The sequence below is a fragment of the Scyliorhinus canicula genome, chromosome 1 (genome assembly GCF_902713615.1).
Source record: "Scyliorhinus canicula chromosome 1, sScyCan1.1, whole genome shotgun sequence".
NCBI lineage: Eukaryota > Metazoa > Chordata > Chondrichthyes > Carcharhiniformes > Scyliorhinidae > Scyliorhinus > Scyliorhinus canicula.
Genome location: NC_052146.1, coordinates 41,844,554 through 41,860,748, shown reverse-complemented (window position 1 = coordinate 41,860,748; position 16,195 = coordinate 41,844,554). Strand labels below are relative to the sequence as shown.

The 16,195-nt window shown below is 44.9% G+C and overlaps 1 protein-coding gene across 3 annotated transcripts in view; it reads right to left on the bottom strand.

Annotated features, from left to right (window-relative positions):
* The window catches only part of tmem120b (transmembrane protein 120B), a 102,559-nt gene that overhangs the window by 27,419 nt on the left and 58,945 nt on the right, over nt 1-16,195 (bottom strand). For 2 of the 3 annotated variants that reach the window (XM_038789494.1, XM_038789503.1), the window contains 2 exons: nt 11,290-11,382; nt 6,354-6,443 (listed from right to left, as the gene is read on the bottom strand). In XM_038789494.1, the coding sequence (XP_038645422.1) occupies nt 6,354-6,443; nt 11,290-11,382 (183 nt within the window). The remainder of the gene's footprint in view (nt 1-6,353; nt 6,444-11,289; nt 11,383-16,195) is intronic. The other variant, XM_038789512.1, reaches the window with a different exon arrangement.

The following is a 16,195-nucleotide window of genomic DNA, read 5'->3' as shown; positions in this document are numbered from 1 at the left end:
TCATGACTGGGAGTCACAGCTACTCTGCTGCCAGTGCAAAGGATGTCAGGGAACAGATGGAAAAAAAAGTCTCTGGCAAAAGAAAGAAAAGCAGCTCAGTCACACTCCCCATTTAAACTACTGACAGTGACAGAAATGAATTTTAAAAGTTGGCATCGCAACTGAACAAGACGACCTCAAAAGATAGTGCTTTTGTCATTACATCCTGTGTAACATACTGCACATGTTACTTCGTGTTGGGTGGGGTTACTGGGTTATGGGGATAGGGTGGAGGTGTTGACCTTGAGTAGGGTGCTCTTTCCAAGAGCCGGTGCAGACTCGATGGGCCGAATGGCCTCCTTCTGCACTGTAAATTCTATGAATTCTATGTTAAGGGCAGCATGAGAAGAAAGATTAATGCATGGCTGCAAAGCTGGTGTAGGAGGGAAGGGTTCACATTCTTGTGGCTCTGTAGAAACTTCTGGAAAAAGTGAGAATTATATTGAAGGAACATTCTTCACCTGCATTAGAACATCACCAACAACCTTGCCATGGAGGTGGGGGGAGGAGCAAGGATTTAAAACTAACATGATCTGTAATGGGACCTGAGAGGGATAGCAGGGTTAATAAAACACAGTTGTAATAGACACAAAAGCTTTAGCCGGATAGGGCGGTATGATAGTGCAGTAGTTCGTCTGAGGACAATAGGAAAGGGAAAGACATTTCAGGCAGAAGGGGAAACCCACATATTAAAAATTTAATGAGAAAAGCAGGAAAGAATTACGGTTCCATAAAGCACTCCATGCACGTGAACGCACAAAGTATTCAAAACAAAATTAGAGTTATCAGTAGAACCCAAGAGAGATCATGATATAATAACCTTGCAGACACTTGGTCCAAATAGACTGGGAACTTAAATACTTTCGGTTGCAACTTTTTCAGGAGAAATGGGGAAAGGGAAAGAATGGAGTGGGTGGCAACGTTGCTCAAAGGGCTCCTTTAGAGCATAAGGATTTAGCCGATTCCACTTCAACATCCTTCTCTTTGATTATTTGCAGCCCGTATCTATTCTCAAGTGGGCCGGAAAATGTGTTTGTTGCTGTTGCAAGGAGGAAGAATGGAAATGGTATAATTTGTGACATGAGGGGGGGGGGGGGGTGTTTTTGATGTTGATGCAGGGTTTATTGTATTTGGGGGTGTACTGCTTTTGTTTTGTAAAATTTTAAAATGCTAAAGATTTGAATAAAAATACTTTTCAAAAAGAAAATGAATGAACCCAGGATTGCTTTACAGAGGAATATATTTCCAGTGCAACAAAAAAAGCAGCATTAGTTGATTTGATATTGGCATCCAAATTGGGGCAAATAATTGATTGGAAAGTAGAAGAATAATTTGGCAATAGCAACCATAATATACTTATGTACAATGCAAGAATAGAAAAATATTACAATTAATCAAACAGAAGGATGCTGGACCAAAACAAAAAGGCATTGGACTGGAAAATGGCAATGTTTGGTTTGATAAAATGGGATCCAGCCCACAAGTAGGCAATGCATCAGAAATAGAAAATCATCAAATGCAAGGTAGGCAGAAAACAAATGAATATACACCCAAGATACATACAGCAGAGTTTTGGTGACCTCAAGTTTATGGAATGTAGAATTTGGGAGACCAGCCAAGAGTGCATGAGAATGGTCGTGTCTGGAGGGAACAAATGATGGAGCTAGCTGTGAGCAAAGAGCTTTGTTCTAAAAATTCAACGTGAATAAGTTACCAGACCTTGATGGCAAACAAGTTAAAAATCAGAGAGCCCAGGTCTGTGTTCATTTTTTTCCAATTCTTCTGAAAAACAATGTTGTGCTGTGTGTTATCAGTCATTTAGTCATGGCTGATAAGTTTCTCATCCCCATTCTCCTGTCTTATCCCCATAACCCCTGATCCCCATATTAACCAAGAATCTATCTATCTTGGGCCGGGATTCTCCCCTACCCGGCGGGGTGGGGGGTCCCGGCATAGTGGAGTGGCACCAACCACTCCGGCGTTGGGCCTCCTCAAAGGTGCGGAATTCTCCGCACCTTTAGGGGCTAGGCCCGCGCCGGAGTGGTTGGCGCCACGTCGACTGGCGCCAAAACCGGCGCCAGCGGAAGAAAAAGAGTGCCCCCACGGCACTGGCCCGCCTGCCGATCGGTGGGCCCCGATCGGGGGCCAGGCCACCGTGGGGGCACCCCCCAGGGTCCGATCGCCCTCCCCAGGACCTCGGGGGCCCGCTCGCGCCGCCAATCCCGCCACCACCAGAGGTGGTTGAAACCACGTCAGCGGGAGAGGCCCGTCAGCGGCGGGACTTCGGTCCATCGTGGGCCGCACGCCAATCGGCGCGGCGCGATTCCCGCTCACGCCGATTCCCGGGTGGCGGAGAATTCCGGCCACGGCGGGGGTGGGATTTACACCGGCCCTGGGTGATTCTCCCACCCTGCAGGGGGTCGGTGAATTCTGCCCTCGGTCTTAAAGACACTCAGTAATTTGGCCTCCACAGCCTTCTGCAAAGAGTTCCACAGATTCAACACCCTCTGGCTGAAGAAATTCCTCCTCACCTCAGTTTTAATCATATTGCTGTGTCCCATGGACTTTGTTAAAACAAGGACACCAGAAAAGGAACATGTGAAAGTTGAGTGATACATGAAAAGAGAGCAGACAGAGTGATCAATGGAGAAAATGGGAGAAAGATTTAGAGCTAAAATCGATAACACCACAGGAGAAAAAAGTGCAAGAGGTCTACAGAAAGAGAAAACAAATGCAATAAAATTGAAAATAAAAAGATTTTCTTTCTACAAGATAGTACAAAAGGAGGGAAATTAACATGGTTCCCCACTCTAAACCTCAACAGATCAACTGCCTATCCAATGTGATAAACTGCAGCTAAACCTTTATCAACTGTTCTACACCAAAACACTTCAGAGTTCAAACCAAACCGAGAATTTATTGGGCTCAACAGGCTCAAGAGTTCAATTGAACCCCAAAATGTGAGTGGATTTGGGTTATGTGGGGTGTTAAAACTTTTAAAATATCAAACCCCAACATTCCTATTTCCAGGTGTAACAGAAGAGGGACAAAAGAGCAGGGAGATGGGCTGGCTATTTATATATAATATCATAGTAGGCCTGGCAATGAAGGGAGGGGAGGACAATGTCATGGAGAAAGCAAGTGCCTTTACTGTATTACCTGTGGGCCAAGAGAAGCTGGAGTGCCGGTCTTCTCCCCTACCATTCGTCACACTCCCAGTACAAGCTCCCTGTCCGGGGCTGTGGCCTGCACCCTGTGGGACTGGAAACCAAGTTCAATCAGGCTGACGAATGGGAGGGGATCATGTCAAAAATAAATACCCACACTGTAGAGTCAAAACTCCACAGCATGCACCCATCCAAAACCCAATTCCCCTCCTGTATAATTAACCTCCCTACCAGTATTGAGGGAATACAACAGCTGCAGCACTTTCTTTTGGTTATGTAAAAGTTTGATATATTACTGACTGTGTGTACCACAAATTCCCACTGTCTGGTCCAATAACATGGTTTTGCCTTGATAATGTGACTCAACTCCAATATCAGCACAGCCCTTTCTACAGCAGTCATCGTGTGGCTTTTCTGAATAACACTACTAATTAAGTCAATTTATGTTCAATTTGGGCATTTTTAAGAACATTTGAAATGGGAACAGAGTAGGCCATAGGCCTCTCAAGCTTGCTCCACCATTTAATAATAAGATTTGCTCCGATTTGGAGTGTTAAACAACCCAACCTGGGGAGATTTCCCCAGGGAGAAGAAACATTCTCCAGGCGTCTACTTGTCAAGCTCCCTTAGAATCATACATGTTCAATAAGGTCAAATCGCAATCTCCTAAACTCCGATGAATATATACCCAATATTCTCAACATATCCTTGCGAGACAGCCCCTTCATCCCATCAGGAATGGTTGCACAAACTGGGCCTTGACTTATTTGGAGTTCAGCTTTTATTTGGTGAACCCACACTAGAAAAGTTATTTTCCTCCTCCTCCCCTGCCCTCCCGCAATCCAAAAGCAATGAGGTGGACTGTAATCTCCTGTGCCTTTATAACAGATTAGCAGCTATCAAGTGCTAATGCTTTCTCTTCCATGGTTTCCTAATGGTGAGTTTGATGAGTTCTTGCGCTCAGCACAAGAGACTGGCTTTATGTCATAGGGGTTAAAGAAAGCTTCCGTTCTATTAACATTTCAGAAAATTAAGAGGAAGAAATGTCTCCTTTCATTAATTGGCAGATGCTAAAATAAAAATTATGTTGCTGTCAGGGAGGATTTGGTTGACCAATGGGGAAATTTTGCAGACAGGCAAAATGGTAGGTCAGAAAGTGTGATCCCAGCTTGTCTGGTGATCCTGATCATGAATGCATTTCATGCACAGAATTTGTGATGTTATGGGTCATAGACACACCTTAGAGTTTACAATGTTAAGACACAAGTTTACAATGAAAAACTAGGTCAACTAGGTAGACATGCCAATTTAGAAATTGGAGAAATTACAATGGTTTGGATTGTCGTCAGGTGGCACAGTGGTTAGCACAGATGCCTTACAGCGCCAGGGACCCTGGTTCGATTCTGACCTCAGGTGACTGTCTGTGCAGAGTTTGCACATTCTCCTTTGTCTCCTCCGGATGCTCAGGTTTCCTCCCACAGTGCAAATATGTGCAGATTAGGTGGATTGGCCTTGTTAAATGGCCCCTTCGGGTGGTTTGCAGGAATAGAGCAGGGAGCTCTTTCAAAGGTTGGTGCAGATTCGAAGGGCCAAATGGCCTCCTTCTGAACCGTAGGAATTCTATGCCTTCAATGCTGCTTCCGTTGCTGTGTACAGGATGCTAAATATTGAGATTTTGGATGGGATTTACCAACCAACCCGCTGCGTGTTTTCAACGGTGGGGGCAATCCGCCAGCAGGATTTACCAACTTGTCGTTGTCAACGGGATTTCCCAGTGACTGTATCCCTCGTCGCTGTGAAACCGGTGAGAACCACGCAAACACAGGGAGAATGTGCGGCGTGGGACTGGAATATCCCGCGGCGTGGGACTGGAATATCCCGCGGCGTGAACAGTCAGCAGATCGCGCACCAATGGTTTGATTTTTTTTTTAAGAAATGGAGCAGCATGTCCTTCTCCCAAACAAAATAACAAAGTATCAGTTCCTTGGATACAAGTCGAGAGAGGGGACTAAAAAAAAGTCTGTAAGCTGTCATCTAAAGGGATAAACCTCTTAGGTTGTCTTACGCGTTTCAGTAGAACAACTACAGAAACCAAGAAAATTTCTCTGATGCTGTTTGGACAGCTTTTTCCTATGGTTTCTGCAGCAATTATGCTGAATTGTGGCAGATATGCCTTTTCCAGGTGCAAGGATGGGAATTAAGATTTTGAACAATTATTCAGATAACATGCTTGTTGTTTTTGCAGGGACACAAAAGAACCTTACATGTTCCAGCAAAACATTGTCCACATTGTTGCGTCTGCATGAAGGTCCATGTGTAATAAAAGATAAGCAGCTGTGCAATTTCCTGACAAATATGTCTCAGCTTCTTACATCCACATCTCATTATTGGATATGGGTGGGGTATCAATGGTATCACAGTGTGGATGGACCTTTGTTTTGGATATGATGCTTACCCGATCTGGAACCCAAGGTCACCCTGGTTAACACCATTAAATAAGGGACTGATACCAGGAAAGTTGGGTGTGGGTGGAGGATACCTCAGCACCTTCTCTATCCTGAACTGGAATGGTGAGTCAGATCAATAAAGTGACATGGTAGGGCCAGTCTTTTGAGAGCATGATTAGTGTAGATTCTGAAGGTTAGATGCTGCAACCATCCCTTTTCCTTAGTTAACAATGCTGAGCTAGCTTTCTAGTACGGATAGGGAAGGAACTACAGTACCATGGATAGTGGTTGTAAATACATATTTTCAGTCACCTTAAATAACGGTTCTCCAACATTATCGACTTTAAATGAAAAAAAGAGTTAACTTGTAGTTGTCATGCTTGTCCTACATTTAAAAATAATAATAAATTTAGAGTACCCAATTCTTTTCTTTTCCAATTAAAGGCAATTTAGTATGGCCAATCCCCTACCCTGCACATCTTTGGGTTGTGGGGGTGAGAACCACGCAAACACGGGGAGAATGTGCAAACTGCACACGGACAGTGACCCAGAGCCAGGATTGAACCCGGGTCCTTGCCGCCGTGAGGCAGCAATGTTAACCACTGCACCACCCTCTAGTAAAACAAATTCAAATATTTGTTGTATGATATAAAGCTACTCAGAATAATATTTCAAGATAGTGAGAAAAAACAGCTATTACCTTGATCCATTGCTGATGAGTACACTCTCCCTTATTGTTAATGTGCAGTAATACCAGACCAACAAGAAATTAAAGATTTCATCAATTACCCTGGTAACAAAGACAATTTTTAAAAAATTATAAAAATGGAGTAACTAAACCAAGATCGAGTTCACAATAGTAGAAGTCCTTACCAATAATGAAGTCTGTACAACTAAAGGTGCATTTTTATTTAAAGAAAATTGAGAATTTCATGGTTCATACCAGCACAGGTAGTTGTAGATATCAATTTCTACCTTCCATCCAGCAACCTGACCCTAATTCCATCGTTGTACATGGTACACAACTGGATTAGCTTTATGCACAAGAGGACTACTAATCTTTTTTTTTTATAAAGTGCGTGAACGAGAAGTGGATAGTCCTTTTGTAGTCACATCTGCTAAATTTATGCATGGCCTGTGGAGGGATCTTTGGGTTGCTGTGTAACAGAGGGAATATTAAATAACAACGTATATTTATATAGTGTATTTAACGTAATAAAACTTCCCACGGTGCTTGATGTGACTCTTAAGGGTGCATGGCATATTTGCTCGTGATATAAAAATGATATAGCCCACATGCAACACATCAATTCTGTCATATTTTCATCTGAGCAGCTTAAATTTCATATTTATAAATCACCAAAGGCACAAAAATTATCATGCTTAGTGGCTAGATTGTATTAACTAGTAAGTAGACGGCAACTAGTAAGTAGACGGCATAAACAAAATTCACAAATAAATTTTAAAGAGTATTAAACAGATAATTAGCCAGAGCAACAGATTTTAAAATAAATGATCATATTGCAGGATTTTATTTTGAATTTTTTTTCCCAGTGACCCAATGAGGTGCGCTCAAGTTAAACAGTTAAGTTACATGACATGCAATTGCATCATTAAACCTGTCTGGTGAATTACTTTATTATCTTTGAAAAGCGTCCACAAACATTTTTCTTCACGGGCCTCTTGCTGTGTGACAAGGCTAAAGCTTGACTTTAAACTGAGCTGAGGTATTTGTTGGTCTAACTCACCCTTTGCCTGCTGTCTGTATCGTGTATGTGCCATTTTTCTAATACCTAAAGATACCTGTTCAATGTTATTTTAGATTGAATTTTTCTATAAATTTGAACATTTTCTTCATTCTATTCTAACTGCAGTATTCAATGACACCTGTGCCATTTTATTTTCAGTTCATTTTACCTCTCCCTTGCTCATGTTCTCCAACTCAAATATTCCTTAAAGCAAAAGAGAAACAACACAGATTCTTTGTTCAATATCCTGTCATGATCTTCTTTCAGTTCTGCAGATCAAATTCAATAACACTGCAGAACAGCAGAAAATGTGCAAATACTTCTACTTTACAGTAGATGGAGTATTACTAAAACTCAGTTTACCACAGTAAGCAGAGACCAAATACTATTTAATGAAAGGAAGTATAGAATGAAAAAGTGTAGGTTGCGCAGTGTCAGGTTCATAATCATAGAATTAGCAGTGCAGTAGGAGGCCATTTGGCCCATCGAGTCTGCACCAGCCCTCGGAAAGAGCACCCTACTTAAGCCCGTCTCCACCATATCCCTGTAACCCCACCTAACCATTTGGACACTAAGGGGCAATTTAGCATGGCCAATCCACCTAACCTGCACATCTTTGGACTGTGGGAGGAAGCAGGAGCACCCGGAGGGAGCCCACACAGACACAGGGAGGACATGCAGACTCCGCACAGACAGTGACCCAAGTCGGGAATCGAACCCGGAACCCTGGAGCAGTGAAGCAACTGTGCTAACCACTTTGCTACCAAGCTGCCCAGTGGAAATAATGCAGTGGAAAACCATGCTGAGCATAGGAAATAACCAAAACTAAATAAAAGGGGGAAAGGCTATATATAAATTGATCAGCGGGAAGCATTTAAGGGAATCAAAAGCTTTAAATCTATGTATTTACAAATGATAGAAGGGTAGGGCCAAAAAAAGGACCAAAAATGAAGAACTTCTAGTGGAGGTTGAGGGCATGGCTGAGGTACTAAATGAGTACGAAAGGGAAAATGCTGGAAAATCTCAGCAAGTCTGGCAGCATCTGTAGGGAGAGAAAAAAGCTAAAGCTTTGACAAAGAGTCATCAGACTCGAAACGTTAGCTTTTTTCTCTCCCTACAGATGCTGCCAGACTTGCTGAGATTTTCCAGCATTTTCCCTTTCGTTTCAGATTCCAGCATCCGCAGTAATTTGCTTTTATATTTTACTAAATGAGTACATTGTATGTGTTTCTTCTTAAGAAGTGGATGTTGTCAATGTTACAGTAAGGGAGAAGATAATAGAGAAAATCGGATAGGAATAGAGCAGATGCACTGAAAAGAAATTGCAGTGTTGAAAGCAAAAAAGCTTGGGTGGGATGCAACCCAAGTTTAAAAAAAAATAAATTTAGTGTACCCAATTATTTTTTCCAATTAAGGAGCAATTTAGAGTGGCCAATCTACCTATCCTGCACATCTTTCGGTTGTGGGGGTGAAACCCACGCAGACACGGGGAGAATTTGCAAACTCCACACGGACAGTGACCCAGGGCCGGGATTCGAACCTGGGTCCTCAGCGCCGTAGGAAGCAATGCTAACCACTGCGCCACCATGCTGCCTGGATGCAACCCAAGTTGCTGAGGGAAGGAAGGGTGGAAATTACGTGAGCTCTGGCTACAACCGTCCTTAGCGATAAGGCTGGAGATTGCAAATATGGCAGTCTTGTTTATAAAGGAGAGGACAGAACGATAAATTAAGATCGGAAGGGATACGGGGAAACTGCAGGGAATTTATACTAATGGCATAGTTCTTTCACAGGGCCAGAAAAGGCACCATATGGCCTCTTTCTATGCTGTATCATTCTATTATACTACAAAACAGAATTTATCGATTCTCATGTCCAAATGCGCTCTCCATTTCTTTTTTAAAATAAATTTAGAGTACCCAATTCATTTTTTCCAATTAAGGGGCAATTTAGCATGTTCAATCCACCTAACCTACACATCTTTGGGTTGTGGGGGCGAAACCCACACAAACACGGGGAGAATGTGCAAAACTCCACATGGACAGTGACCCAGAGCCGGGATCGAACCTGCGACCTCGGCGTCGTGAGACTGCAGTGCTACCACTGCGCCACCATGCTGCCCTCCGCTCTCCATTTCTGAAGGAATTCTTTTCATGTGCATCTCCACAGGGATGTGGCATTACAGAGGCCTGGTTCATCCCTATCTACTAGGAAGGAACAAACCCTAGACTAGTAATCACCACAAGCTCAGCCGGTGTGTCATCCAGTGCCTGGCGCTAAAGGGCTTGGTTTCACAGTTGGCTTATGAAGATGATGGGGTTGTTGGAAAGCAATCATCAGCAAAGATATTTTTCCCAGTGTGCAGTTCACCCAGGGCAACTTCATTGAAGTTGCAATTCTTCATGAATGAACTAGTTAATTGGGTGCATTCAAGCTTATATATGGATGTTTTCAGTGCACAGCACTGCCAAGCCAGAATCTCATGACATCCCACATCCATACACGCCTGCATGGAGTCTGAATAGCAGCCTGATCAATTTACTCTTTCCATAGCTAGGACACAGACCAATTTCAGTCCGCCTACTGGCATCCTGGATCACATTCACAAGCACAGCACAGAAACTTCTGTATAGCTCAGTACGGTAAACAAAGCATTTTATACTAAGCCACCCAGATAAATCATGCCACTTTAAAAAGCATTTGAACAGCAAGGGCATAATTTCCAACCCAAGCACAGTTGGTAAATTTCGTGGTTACAAATTGACTTCCATTAAACAACATGGCAAATGTTCCTTCCCATGGACATTAGATAAAGGAAAAATTGTGCTGTGCATATGATTTGTTGCTGATCTTTCACTGACAATTTTCTACCCCTGTCAAAATTTACCATCAACCCTGGAAAGTTTAAATTACAGCTGCATTATTTAATTATCAAAATTCATGCATTGTAAAATTTGGACTCAGAACAAAATCAGGTTTTGTCGGACACTGCCCAGAGGGCCATTCTGGATAATCATTGGCCCTTGCTTTTATCAAGTTACTTATACATCTAGGAAAAACATTTATAAAGAAAACGATGGAACAGAATAATTGCCCTGTAACAAGTTTCAATTATATACATAGAAGCAAAAAGAATATCAGCAAAATTGTCACATAAATTAATGTAAAATTAATATTGTGTTGTTGTGGACGGAGTTGAAACCATGTCACTTCAATAGAACAGCTTTAGCTAAAATCTATCCGACTGTTGCAATGTAATTCTTCTGTTTGGCAGTTTCAAGGGTTACGAGTGGAGCAAGTCTGAGCAGTCATAATATGGTTCCTTTTGGACATTTGTTGCCAATTGTAACTAAACCAGGAGGTCCCACCGAAAATGGCCAGAATACTGCAAATAAAACTCAATTGGGCAATTTAAGATTCTCTTTTGCAGCTGGAGATAAGAGTACATTTTGTGGCACAGGAAAGGGAAATATAATGTGCATTTTGTCAATGCAGAAAGCAGACACTGGGTTCAAATTAAAAACTTGCCAGTCCTATCAATCTTTGATTCTTCCTTGTTGTATTCTGTTTCTGAAAGATTGGTGCCATCAGAGAATGAAGAGGGTGTTCACTCCCCCATTCATCTCACTTTCCAATGCAAAGTGTAGCAAGGACCATTCTCCTACAGGAAAGAGGGTACATGGGCCTCAGCAGTTCCTGGATATATAAAAGCAAAAGGCCTATGTTTATACAGAACAGTCTGCGTGGCAATGTCCAGCAAGACTGAACTGTTTCAAAACCAATTTCAGGAACACATGGAACGTCAGTATTTAAATAATTTTATATTAATTTTAATGTAATATTGCAATTGTCCTTACAATTAAAGGATGGAAAAGGCAAAACCTTTACCTATTCAGCAGAAACATACAAGATATTGCACCAAGTAACAAGATGATGGTCAGATAAAGTTTGAATTTTTCATATTCATCTTTGTAGGCAAACCTGTGAAAACATTGTTGGAAACAATAATTAGGACTTTTCATATAGATAGAATGGGACCAAACAAACTTTTCATAGATCAGTACAGAACAGTTTATGCCTTCTCCTTTCAGTTTTAGAATTGTTCCTCAAATCCTAGCTTGCAGACATTCACATGACAGGACAAACACTATTCGTGTTTCTCAAATGTTATGGCTTCAGATAGATATTGAATTAAATCCAACTACCTCGCGGCAGAAAAGAGAACATACATTGAATCAAGTAATTTCAATCCGCTCTTCCAGGCCTTTGGGACATAGGGATAATTGCACAATTTCTTCAGCTTTTATTGATTTACAAATGTTGCGAGTATCTGATCTTACATTTTCACAAGGTCTCATTCATTAAAATCGTTGTACAGTAACAAATCCTGGCTCGGATTTAACTGTAGCCTGTAGTGGGGTCCCTCCTACCCGACTGTTAAAGCCTTTATTTGGTACATTTTCAAAATGCACATTATATTCATAGAATAAACTGTGTGGATAAATACAAAGTATGATGACAAAGAAATGACGATAGGTTATAGTTTTAACATTCAGTCTTCACTCCCCCACTCTTCTCACTTTAGAATGCAAATTGTAGCAAGTAAAGCTGGACCATACTCTGATGGAAAGTAGGGTACATGGGCCTCAGCAGTGCACTGGGCCTCTGAGTAAGTGGGCAACAGGAGCTACCTGGAAGCAATCTTTCAGCAAAGGAATTTAAAGCAAACTAAAGAATTATGGTATTAGGAAAATTTGAGAAATTAAAGTATTCAATATACATGTCTGAACAATGTGTCAAATGTTGTTGTAATGGGGCATCTAAGTGGTGGCTGCTGTTCTAAAAAGTAGAAAACGTTGGAAATATTCACTGGATCTGGCTAAAGGTTCACTAATTTCTTTGGAAACAAAAGTGCTCAGTGAGGCCTTGCATGTGTAGTAACTTAGAGGCTGACTTGTGTTCAGGCTGTGCAGGGACATTTGGGTTGCTGCACAGCCACAAGGCTGGCAGGTAACATTGTTTCACTTTCTACAGATGCTGTAGAAGTTAACATTACATCAGAAGTCATCATCAGGAGCATCAGACAAAAACATTCTCTCCACATATATTTTAGACCTGCTAAGTATTTCCAGTATTTTCCATTCATATTTCAGATCTCCACCACTGAAATATTTTGCTCTTGTATTGGTGCCTCCTGTTAGTTAAAACATGCCCTTGTATCTATTCATAGACGGGAGATTTCCCAGCCTGAAGGCACTGGAGGACAAGGTCAAGCTGTCGCCGGGGCATGGTTTCAGATATTTACAAGTCCGGGACTTTGAGGAAACAGGTGTTGACTATCCCACGGGGGATACAGGACAGAGTAGTCCTACAGGATGCCCTAAGCACGGTTAATTCCTCCTCATCATCATGTTCCAGGCTCAGTCTCGTACAGTTTAAGGTGATTCACCGGGCACACTTGACGGCAGCGAGGATGAGCAAGTTTTTCGGGGTAGAAGATAGATGTGCGAGGTGTGCACGGAAGCCCAGCAAATCATGTCCATATGTTTTGGGCATGCCCGAAGCTTGGTGGATTCTGGCAGGGGTTTGCCAAGGCACTGTCCAAGGTGCTAGGTATGCAGGTGGTGCCGAGTCCAGAGATGGCGATCTTTTGAGTGTCAGAAGACCCAGGAGTTCAGGGAGTGAAAGATGCCGACGTTCTGGCCTTTGCCAGAACGAGCTGATAACATCGCAGGGAGGACTTCTGGTTGCGGCTATGCCTAGGTAGGTCACACGGTCGACAGCTCCCGCCGATAACGGACTTTTGGGCCCTTTTACGGAGCTCCAGTGGCACTTGGGCGACGATTCCCGGTGTGGGAAGGAAACAGTGAGGGTCCCCCAGCGCTGTATGGAGTGGACCAGGAGTGGAGCGATCAAAAAAGCGGCTTTGGAGAAGAGAAGAGAACGGGCACGAGAAAACAATATGGCGGCCGGCGGAGATCAGGCACCGTGGGCCCAGTGGTCACGGGAGCAGGAGGAGTTTCTCAGAAGCTACTTCGCCGAAGATGTTGGCCCCTATGAAGGCTTCTATTGAAAGATTGGTGGAGACCCAGAAGATGCAGGGGACGGCGATCAAGGAGGTGCAGCAGAAGGCCTCTGATAACGAGAATTAGATTTTGGGCCTGGCGGTTAGAGTGGAGGCGCACGAGGTTCTGCACAGAAGATAGCAGGAGAGGCTGGAGGACCTTGAAAACAGGTCAAGGAGGCAGAATCTGCGGATTCTGGGTCTCCCTGGAGGCGTGGAGGGGTCGGATGCTGGTGCGTATGTGACCACGATGCTGGGAACACTGATGGACGCGGGGGCTTTCCCGCGGCCCCTGGAGCTGGATGGGGCGCACAGGGTCCTGGCAAGGAGGCCGAGGTCGAACAAGCCGCCGAGAGCTATGGTGGTAAGATTCCACCACTTCACCGATAAGTGTGTCCTGCGATGGGCGAAGAAGGAGCAAAGTAGCAGGTGGGAGAACTGTGAGATCCGGATTTACTAGGACTGGGGTGCAGAGCTGGCCAAGAGGCGTGTGGGATTCAACCGGGCCAAAGCGGTCCTCCACAGCAAGGGGTGAAGTTCGGGCTGTTACAACCGGTGAGGCTGTGGGTTACATATCAGGACCAGCACCACTATCTCAATACGCCGGATGAGGCGTGGACTGTTATAAAGAACGAGAAGCTGGACTCGAACTAATGGACTGCAGTATGTTGTTGGGGCATGCTGGTGGGGCGGTGTTATGTTGGATTTTCTCCCCGTGGTCTCTTTTGTTTTTGTTGCTCCCTGTGCCCTGGACCCTTGGGGTTCTGGGCTGGGTCGCAGTTGGGGAAGAGCTGCGTCACAGGTGATGGGGTCGAGCCAGACAGTGAGGGCAGTTTATTTGCTCAACGTTGGGGTAGCACCCGAAATTTGTTTGTTTGAGAGAGTTGTGGGTTTTTTTCTCTGTACACACGGGATGTTTTGGGGGGGGGGGGGGGGGGGGGGGGGGGGGTACACTCTCTCTACCTCACTTAGTTGAGGGTGGGGGGGGGGGGGTTGGAGACCCATAGAGGGAGCCGACAGGGGCATTGGAGGTAGAGGCAGGTGCGGCCGGGGTCAACATGAGTCAGCTGACTTGCGGGAGAGCAATCGAGGTGGGGGGGGCTTAAGCGAATGCTTGACTAGGGTGGGAGGGGCGGGGGGAAAGAGGGCTGGGATGCTGCTTTGCTAACTGGAGGGGAAGCAATTTTCGGAGTAGAGGGGAGAGTCGGGACGGGGAGCCTCCAGCTGGGGGGGGGTTGGAGTGTGCGGGAGGCGTGGGCACATGGCTAGCCGAAAAAAGGAGATGGGTAGTCGGCTGGGAGAAGGGAGGCCTAATTAACCCCCCCGACCAGGCTGATCACGTGGAACGTGAGGGGCCTGAATGGGTCGGTCAGGAGGGCCCGTGTGTTTTCGGATTCAAGGGGGTTAAAGGCAGACGTAGCCATGCTACAAGAAACGCATCAGAAGGTCGCGGCTCAAACCAGGCTGAGGAAGGGATGGGCAGGTCTTCCACTCAGAGCTGGATGCGAAGACCAGGAGGGTCGCATGTGGCGGATAAAGGGGGTAGATATATTATGGTGAGTGGCAAGCTGCAGAGGGCACGGGTCGTGTTAGTGAATGTGCATGCTTTGAAGGAGTTTACTTTCTTTTCCCATGTTCACAAGGCATATTCGCGGATTGACTTTTTCATGGTGAATAGGGCGCTAATCCCGAGAATGGAGGGGGTAGAGTACTCAGCCATTGCGATTTCGGACTATGCCCCGAACTGGGTGGAGTTCGGGCTGGGGGAGGAGAGAGGCCAACGCCCTCTGTGGAGACTGGACGTAGGACTATTGGCGGATGAGAGGTCTGTGGGCGGATGAGGAGGAGTATCCTAAACTATGTGGCGACCAACGATACTGGGGAGGTTTCAGTGAGCGTGGTCTGGGAGGTGCTGAAGGCAGTTATCAGGGGGGAGCTAATTTCAGTCAGGACCCACAGGGAGAAGAGGGATAGGATGGAGAGGGAGTGGTTGGTGGGGGAGATACTCAGGGTGGACAGGAGGTATGCGGAATCCGAGGAGGAGGGGTTGTTAAAAGAGCGCCGGAGTCTGCAGGCGGAGTTTGACTTGCTTACCACAGGGAAGGCAGAGGCTCAGTGGAGGAAGGTACAAGGAGGGGTGTACAAGTATGGGGAGAAGGCAAGCAGGATGCTGGCACACCAACTGCGGAAGAGAGAAGCGGCCAGGGAAATTGGGGGAATTAGGGACAAGGGGGGTAACACGGTGCTGAGTTCGGCAAGGATCAATGAGGTCTTCAAGGACTTTTATGGTAAACTGTCTGAGTCAGAACCCCCGGAGGAGGTTTGGGGGGCGATTCTTGGACCAACTGAGGTTCCCCAAGGTGGAGGAGGGGCAGGTAGAGGGATTGAGGGCCCTGATTGAGATGGAGGAATTGGTTAAGGAATTGGAGGGTATGCAGTCGAGCAGACGGATAGCCCGTAGAATTTTACAGGAAATTCTCAAAGCTGTTGGGCCCATTATTGTTCAGAACCTTCAACGAGGCGAAGGAAAATGAATCCTTCCCCCAACGATGTTGCAGGCTCTGATCTCACTCATTCTTAAGCAGGATAAGGACCCGTTGCAATGTGGCTCCTACAGGCCGATATCGCTCCTTAATGTAGATGCCAAACTGTTGGCCAAGATCCCGGCCACCAGAATTGAGGACTGTGTCCCGAGTGTGATCAATGAAGATCAGACGGGGTTTGTGAAGG